The following is a 9,269-nucleotide window of genomic DNA, read 5'->3' as shown; positions in this document are numbered from 1 at the left end:
ATGCACACTCTGAGAAACATCTCGTACATGCATGTTCGTGATTCATTATATGTCTTTGACTTCACGATATTGGGAGATGTTCCCAAAGGCGATCAAAGGGAGGAACCACAGCAAGTGTTTATCAACCAAGTCTCTGGACTAGGATATGGTCGAAGGGTAATATTTGATTTGATGTTTCTAAATGCCAACACATTGTTTTACTTCCCACTCTTATGGACATTAATTTCTTGCAAGGTCCATGGTATTCTACATTTCACTACTTTAAATGGCCAACTAGTGGACTATGTTTGCTCTATATGCTCTGGAAGCCGTGTGAGCAGGGATCCAACCAAGCCTTTTTGCTTCACATGCGATTCACCACATGAAGTTTTATGCACAGCATCTTTGAAGGGAAAAATCCTTATGGAAGGCGGTTTGGACATCGCAGTACAAATCAGAGGCTCGCATGTTGATGATGTCATGTCTCTGGAAGTTCCATTCATAGCCCTCTATGACAACAACATCATGTGCATCCGATCAATGCTTCTAGAGCTAAAGCCCACTGGCTACTTCACCATAAATAGTTTTGGACATGGCATAACTTTTGATGCTGAGTGACTGCTTTGAAAACAACTTCATGCTTTCAGTTTGCTAGCTTTGACTGTGTGGAGGAGCCACTCACGCCCTCATTTTGTTTTTCATTACCTGCAAAGCTTTCGATGTACTTCTCTACACCTTGTAAATACAATAAATAAGTTTTGAGTGCCTCAAATTGGCTTTCACCTACCAATTTCTTTCCCAAGACCATTCATTTTCACCAAGTGTCTGGTGTATTTGTTTTAAAAAAACTGCATCTACAAAACAACATCTTGGCCAACATGAGTATACCATTTGCAACACATTTGCATAGATTTGATCTTGATCAAACAAAAACATTTAATGGCCATAATGAACTTAACAAAGACATCATTAAGTGCATTCAACAATTTGCTCCAAATAACACGTACGAACAATTGCTTGACATCTTGTATAACACATCGATTTTAACATCAACAACCTTGTTAGAGTCTCCATGGTTCCTCTTTAGTAGAGTTCTGCGTGATCTGCAACCCAACTCAATAACGCGACATGATGTTGCCTTTCTAGTTTTACTACTACATCATCTTCTCGTTCTATATTTCATGATTCACTTGTCCATTTCTCACAAAAACTTCAAATTCAATTAGACGTGCTTCTAGCTAATGATACAAAATTAGTGACACTTTTTAAGGTTGGGGCATCACCAATGATAAAGTCCCATGTACTCTTACTTGATGAAACAGTGTCTCCTATAAGAATCTATCCTCTCTTTAACAAAAGCAACAAAAGAAAGTATGTCATATGGATAGCCAAAGATGAAGAACATTTAAACCAATTAGTCCCATGTACTCTTACTTGAAACAGTGTCTCCTATAACAATCTATCCTCTCTTTAACAAAAGCAACAAAAGAAAGTATGTCATATGGACAGCCGAAGATGAAGAACATTTAAACCAATTAGTGCATGCTTCCATGCAAAACTCAGCAAAAGACATAGGTTTGAAGTTCTTATCAATGTCTACAACGTCCACTCATTCTCTTGCTGCAATAATTAATAAAATCTACAAGGTCAAAAATAGTATAGCACCTTCATATGCAACCAACACGGATTTTGGACACTATCCAATGAAAAGGAAAAAAATTGTGTTAGTATCTGATCAACAACAACCAAAGACTAAACAATTACTCATAGAAGGGAGAGAAACTACAAAGAAACTGAGGCAAAGACATTCTACAAATGAACTAGATAATAATAAAGTTAAGGACACCCCCCAATATGTATGTGCATGCTGTAACACGCTAACTTTCAAAAGAAAATTGACGTCACTGACAAGTAAAAAAATTGAATTGCTACAGTTGCATCAGATCATCCCGTACGCAAGTATTGACAGCAAGCACTGTTTGTGTAGCCTTTGTTCAAAGACGACAAGTTCCAACATTTAATAATGCAAGCATGTGCATGTCCCCGCGAACTCATTATGTATCATTACTAAACAACATTGAAGCCCGCCTTATATCAATCAAAATACCATCCTCGCAAATACAAGAGCTATCTATAAGGGCAATATGGAATGCGAGGAAGTATTGTAAATGTCTTTGCGGATGTTGAAAGGGCACAAACAGTTTTTCCACGTTTTATTAATGACACCGCAACAGTCATGGTTTCGTTAAAGTGAAAGTTAGAGTGCAATCACAACTACCTATGTGGGCTAGTACGTCCATCATTGACAATGCGTGCACTAAACAAGCTATTAAAGACACTATTGTATGAGAAAAACAATGTAACATTAAACTCATGTTGGTTTCAACACACTGTTGGCCTGCAAAAGAATTGCAGCAAAGACCATGCTGATAACAACGCTAGTGTTGTAGATGAAGCTGACATGGACATCAACACATACACTATGGTCCACGACATTTATACAAGCCAAGTAATTGATTTTGAAGATAAGGTTAGAGTAAGGTCATCAACGTTGCGCCTTCTAAGGGTTACTCTCCACTAGGCTTTTTGAAAGACAAATATTACAAGGAGCTTGCTTTTCCTAATTTATTTGTTGGCCAACCCAAAAAAATATAATATTCTGACAAGCACATCATATCAAACCATTGCACAATGGGAATTCAATCAAACATCGAGTACAAAGACTTCGTGTGCTTGCGAACATCAATGGACTACAAAAATAAGCTGAAGAAAAACCTCTTCGCAATGATACGTCAGTTAGGTGGGCCAACTTTCTTCGTCACGCTATCAGCAACAGAAAGGTTGTGGGATCCATTGGTAAGGTGCCTAAAAACTACATAATCCCATGTTAACATTGCAAAATCCAAAAAACGCAACACAATTGTGCGACTTAATACGCTCAGACCCTGAGACGACAACACAATACTATGTCCATCGGTTTGAAGCACTAAGAAACTTCTTCAAAAGAATGACATGATCATCAATGAGGTGATAAATGCTTCATAATAGAGTTCCAAAATAAAGGAAGCCAACATAACCGTGGATTGTTATGGATAAGCGACACATCATCTTTAACCGATTCTACGATGGGAGAAGTCATAAAGTTCATAGACTCCTACATAACAACTGATATTACATTGTTGGATCTTCTAGAGAGAAATCCAAAAACACAAGCATAGAAAGGGTTGTCTAAAGAGAAATAAGCTATCATTAATTTGGATTTCCAAAGCCACGAATGAGAAACGAATATCTTACCTCTCCCCAAAGACGACACATGGCCAACTTTAAAAATTTTGAAAAGGCTCTAAAAGAACCAAACACATTAAACCTAAACTTCAAAGCTTTTTTGCAACTCGGATTCACTGAGAATGAATATGTACGCACACTGTGTTGTAAAATAACACAACCAACAGTGTACTTACGCCGCCACCCCAAAGACATTTACACAAACAACTTCAATCCATGAATTTCAACACTGTGGAATGAAAATACTGATGTCCACTACTCAACCCACATGGACCTGTAGCATATTGTACATCGTACATGGCGAAAGTTGACAAGGCTACAAACACTACAGTGAACGATGCCCTCACACAATCCATTAAAATAGGAGCTCTTGCCGATGAAAGAGTGCACTGGATGAACAACGCAATCCTTAATGCACAACACATTAGCGCATAGTAGGCAATTTATATTACACTCTCCCTACCACTTACAAGTAGCACTAGAGAGTTCACATACATTGACACAAGTGAATCCGATGAACGCACTTTGACGCTAAAACGACAAAAACTTCTAGAGAAAGTGTCCAGATGCAAAGGTATTTTGCGATGACATTATCACAAAGTATAAGAACAAACAACACAGTGTGTCCGAAATCTGCTTGGCAAAATTTTGTAGTAGCTACAAATCACTATACAAAAAATAACCCAAAAAAAAAAAAGAGAATCATATGCTTCAACAACTACAATCAAAATAAGGACCCCAAAAATCACTATAGAGAACTTTGTTTGTTGTACCTTCCCTTCATATCAAAAGAACATAAATCAAAAAAACCAAATGGTAACTAGCACGACTTGTACATGGTAAACAAGGCAACAATAGAAAATAAGGCAAATTAACAAAACCATACTACCACTAAATAAAAGAATCAAACCAAGCATTGAATCAGATACATCATCGTTGAGAACTTTATTGTACCTTCCATTCATATCAAAAGTACGAGTCACAAAAACCAAATGCTAACTGACATGACTTGTACATTGTAAACAAAGCAACAATACAAAATAACAAGGCAAAGTTTAACAAAACCATACTACCACTAAATGAAAGAATCAAACCAAGCTTTGAATCAAATACATCATCATCGACAATACAACAAACACCACCACAACATTATGATCTAGCATTATGCAAATACCACAAAAGAAGAAAACAACCGCTACAACAATGTGCAAAACATACAAAATAATAAACTTTAACGACTACCATGAGCTATACGAAAAACTAAACCCCAAACAATGTTTAGTCATTGATGATATTGCCCTAAAGAAAAGAACCAAGCCAACAAAACCAATCAAACTATTCCTTTCAGGAAACGCTCCTAGTACAAATGCTACTTCGACACTGAGTCGACACTACACATAAACATAGACAAATCCAAAGTCCTATTACTAGCATATGCAAGCAAGGTAGCATATAACATTGGAGGTTTTATAATACACTCCACAATTCATCTACGATGACCTTTACCAAGCAAGCCCAACCAAAGACAATTGGATCTTCACACAAAAAGCAAGAGAGTTAAACACCAACAAATACCATTTGGAGATGACACATCAAATACTATGAGCTCAACAAACTGATGCAACAAGAACACAGAATACATTCAAATTCTAAACAAAGCAATGTAAGACGTTTAAACAAGCAATATCAACAAAAATCACATACAAAACAACATTGCAACTTTAAACAAGCAATATCCACAGCAATCACATAGCAAACAACACACTCCCTCACTTATTCTATACAAATGTACTAAAAGATAAACACAATAATGAAGTTTTCAACATTCTCCAAGGAAAAACCTTATTTGCTCAATGCAAGACAAAACATATAACGCATGCAACAAATCCATAAAAATACCAACAGACTCAAAATGCACAAGGCTTAATTCTCAAATATGCTTGAAAGAGATGATCATTGAAATTTGCTCTAGTAATCTAGACATATTAGATGGAATTGTGAACAAGGCCGATGGATTATTCATGGGATTTAGTAACAAGGAAAAAACCTACTCTCTAGATACTCTTTACAGATAAGAGTACTGGAAGCAAAACACACTACAATAACAAAGACCTTTATATTATAAGGAAAGCACACCACCAACTTGCGATCACTTGCTCACCAATTACACAAATACAAATGAAGTTCCAAGCTAGAAAAAACCAACTAAACACAATGACAAGAACACATTGTGATACACATCGATCACTCGAACACCAATTACACATACAAAGGGAGTTCCAAGCTGAAAGAAAAAAACCAACTAAACACAATGACAATACAACCCAACATCCGCTAGAACAATTCATCGACCACTTGGGACTCCAATTACACATTGGAGGTTTTATAATACACTCCACATTTCATCTACCCTTACTAATAACAAAGCATACAAGCTTCTCTAGAGAAACAAGAACTAGCGTCGCTATATACAAAGCTAGAACTACTGGTCATTGATGAGATTTCATTCATAGTACAAAACACATTCAAAGTGATAGACATGCGCAAGCATGAAATCAAACACAACCATTTAGAACCATTTAAAGAGGTGGACATATAGACATGCACAAGCATGAAATCAAACACAACCATTCAGAGCCATTTAAAGAGGTGGACATCATCTTCTATGGTGACCTTTGCCAAGCAAGCCCAACCAAAGACAACTAGATCTATGGCAACCTTTGCCAAGCAAGCCCAACCAAAGACAACTGGATCTTCACATTGAATGCATTCAAATTCTAAACATGAACACTATAAGATATTGCAACTTTAACAAGCAATATCAACTAGATCTTCACACAAAAAGAAGAGTTTACTACACCAACACTACACATCAAATACTACGAACTCAGCAAACCGATGCAACAAGAACACAGAACGCATTCAAATTCTAAACATAACACTATAAGATATTGCAACTTTAACAAGCAATATCAACATCAATCACATAGTTTTCAACACTCCAAGAAAAAACCTTATTTGCTTATTTGCTCAATGCAATAAACATAAAACATTACACATGCAACAAATCCATAAAAATACCAACCGACTCAATGCACAACAAGACTTCATTCTCAAATATGCTTGAAAGAGGGAATGATTATTGAAATTTGCTATGTTAACCTAGACATATTAGATGGAATTATGAACAAGACCGATGGATTATGCATGGGATTTAGCAATGCAAGGAAAAAACCTACTATCTAGATACTCTTTAGACATAAGAGTAAGTGGAAGCAAAACACACTATAATAACAAAGAACTTTATGAAAAAAGCACGCCTACAAAACAAGGTCATATAAAAATGCTCAAACAATGTGCAAATTAAATATGACTCCATTAATCAATTCAGTAACAACTATGTATGGATCCACTTTAGACCATATTTGGACAAATAACAACACACAGAACATTATCCATGGAACAAACTTTGCCTATTGGTCTGATCACTCGATCGTGTGTCCAAATAACAACACACAAAACATTATCTATGGAACAAACTTTGCCACTTTGCCTATTGGTCTCATCACTCAATCGTGTACACATCATTTTAATTTTACATTAAAACCATGAGGGCAGGCCAAGCGAATATAATACATGCCCTCCAGCGAATATAATACATGCCCTCCCGGCGAATATAATTCACCTTGTTTTGTTGGGCAAGAGAGCTTATTACCAACACAAGGGGGGTGGGTAGTCCCCTAAAAACCCTACAGAAAGGTGGCCAGAAAGACAGGACAAAGCCACGGCCAGCACACAAACAGTGAAGAACCTAGTTACACGACTTCACACGCTTTAGCCACGGATACTTTCATGGGCGGGCATTCATGGCTGCGGCAACATCCTCAGCTGGGATGATCGAGGAGCCCGCGAGATACTCAGCATACGCGATAATAGCCGAGCTTCTCAGGCGGTAAGTGGCAGCTGATATGTAGAAATAATCACTAGTGTCAGTAGTAGTTTTAAAGACCCCGTTCACCACGTCGCGGGTCATTCCCACGATACTGAAGCAGAGTGCAGTAGTCGGGTCTCGGTTAGAATTCTGACCGGCCACGGGAGCCGGCAGATTCACATTCTGGTAGCCAACATTATACACGCTATTGGAGGAGCTGGAGCTGGTGACGTACTCCGCAACTGCCTTGACGGTATTCTGGATGCGCTCAGTCAAGCCTTGGCCAGCGGCTCCCAGAGCCGCCTCAACGACGGCAGACACAGCATTGAGAAGGGTGGCGCAGTCGTGCCTTGTGTTTTGGATGCGTTGGGTCTCCATCCCCTCCAGATTGACATACGCGTAGTACTGGTCCACCTCTTCCAGGAAGCCGAGGAACGCATCGTGCTGCTTTGTGGCCTCTGCTATGTTGGTCCCATTTCCGGGCCCGGTAGCTGGGCTGTAGCCCGCCGTCACTCGAGCGGTCTCCAGGATGGTCGACAACACATCCGGGTGGTTTTCCACGTCAAGAAAGTACTGCACACCAGGGGTCTGGCCTGCCGGCGGTGGTAAGATCCTTGCGTTCGTCGTGAGCATGCCGGAGGCCCCTGCACGCTCCACTACCAGTCCCGACCGCGCCAGAGCCTCTGTGCCATACATAGAGCGAAACACGGAGGCTGGAGAGATCAGCGGCTTGCTTGGACAATCGCCAGCAGCACCGGGAGCGCGCAGAAAGCGATCCCGATTCTCTACAGCCCAAACTGGGACCTGCAACAACAACGCACGAGAGTTAGAAACAAATCCGCTGGTGCAGTGACCTAAACTGCCTCACGTAGTTCGTATGTAAGCTCGTTGATTACATACACACCTGGAAGCCGGCCATCTTCAATGAGCGAGAGAGAGATCTGCAGGGATGGAGGAGGAAGGAAGGGCTTGTTGGAGCTGCTGAGAAATGGTTGACGTTCATAGGTATTTAAACGAAGCAAAAACCACCCCCCAAAAAAAAACCAAAAAGCAAAACAGCCGGCGAAACCACCTTCTTGGGGACGTTGGCCCCCCCGCCCCAAAAAAAATAAAAACAACCAAAAAGCAAAACAGCCGGCGAAACCACCTTCTTGGGGACGTTGGCAAGTGGCCGCGTAAGGTACTGAGTGTAGATGTGCTGTACAATCTGAACATGTTTGAAAATTTGAATGACACGAACCCTAGTACCAGTGCCCCACAAGCCTAGCATGTTGTACAGCAGTAGCTGAAAACCTATTCGAATGACTCCACGTCGATGCGGTACAAACACATAGCAATCACACGCCGACTGTGCTCTCTCTCTCTCCTTTCCTTTTGGTGTGTGTGTGTGTGTACTCTTCCTTCTTATAGACTTAATTTGGCTTTCCCAAATTTTGTTGCAGGTCCCACACTGCGCTTTGGAGAATCGTTTTCTATCCATCCCGCCCAAAGGACGTACTGCAGCACACACAGCCTGCTTTTCTCTGGAAATTACATGTCCTTGATCACACTGACTCGTGCGGTGGGCATGGGCCTACTCAGCACCTGTAATAGCTGGACAGCCTCCTGCTGGTGTTATTATGTATGAATAAGCAGCTCCTAATCGCTATCTATGATGATTATAGTTTTTCAGTAGACGAATTCCCGCTACCTGAATTTCCCGACTTTTGTAAGTTTGTTTTTGTGCAAGAATCAATCAATCAATCGTATATGCATCTGCATAAGTATATATATGCATGCATATGCATAAGACGGTGCTCGCACGGCGGAGGAAGGTAAGTGTTATAGAGTTACCCCCCCATGTGTTAGCGTGCATTTATGTTGATGTTGGACCCCTTCATAATGCTCTTACTCCTATAGGCTTTCACGATGTAAGCAGGGTTAGGGAAAAAATATTTAGGGAAAAGGAACTAAATCCTCTTCACGACTAAATGAGAAGGAAATTACCATTTTTTAGAGGGCATTTTCTATATAAACCTAAAAGATATAACTAAATTTTGTAAAATTTGAAAGGTATTCCTTCTCACAAAAAAAT

At 39.7% G+C, this 9,269-nt stretch overlaps 1 protein-coding gene across 1 annotated transcript; it reads right to left on the bottom strand.

Annotated features, from left to right (window-relative positions):
- Positions 1-6,917: 6,917 nt before the first annotated feature.
- On the bottom strand, positions 6,918-8,198 carry LOC147890327 (uncharacterized). The gene is made up of 2 exons (XM_087390978.1): positions 8,100-8,198; positions 6,918-7,999 (listed from the first exon to the last, which is right to left on the bottom strand). The coding sequence occupies exons 1-2, from the start codon at positions 8,196-8,198 to the stop codon at positions 7,115-7,117; spliced, it is 984 nt and encodes a 327-aa protein (XP_087247104.1). The 3' UTR covers positions 6,918-7,114.
- Between the last annotated feature and the right edge of the window lie 1,071 nt (positions 8,199-9,269).

Source organism: Dipteris shenzhenensis, chromosome 19, assembly GCF_047967505.1.
Source record: "Dipteris shenzhenensis isolate YYH24624 ecotype China chromosome 19, Dip_SZ_1.0, whole genome shotgun sequence".
Taxonomy (NCBI): domain Eukaryota; kingdom Viridiplantae; phylum Streptophyta; class Polypodiopsida; order Gleicheniales; family Dipteridaceae; genus Dipteris; species Dipteris shenzhenensis.
Note: the sequence above shows the minus strand (reverse complement) of the source record. Positions and strands in the feature narration are given on the sequence as shown.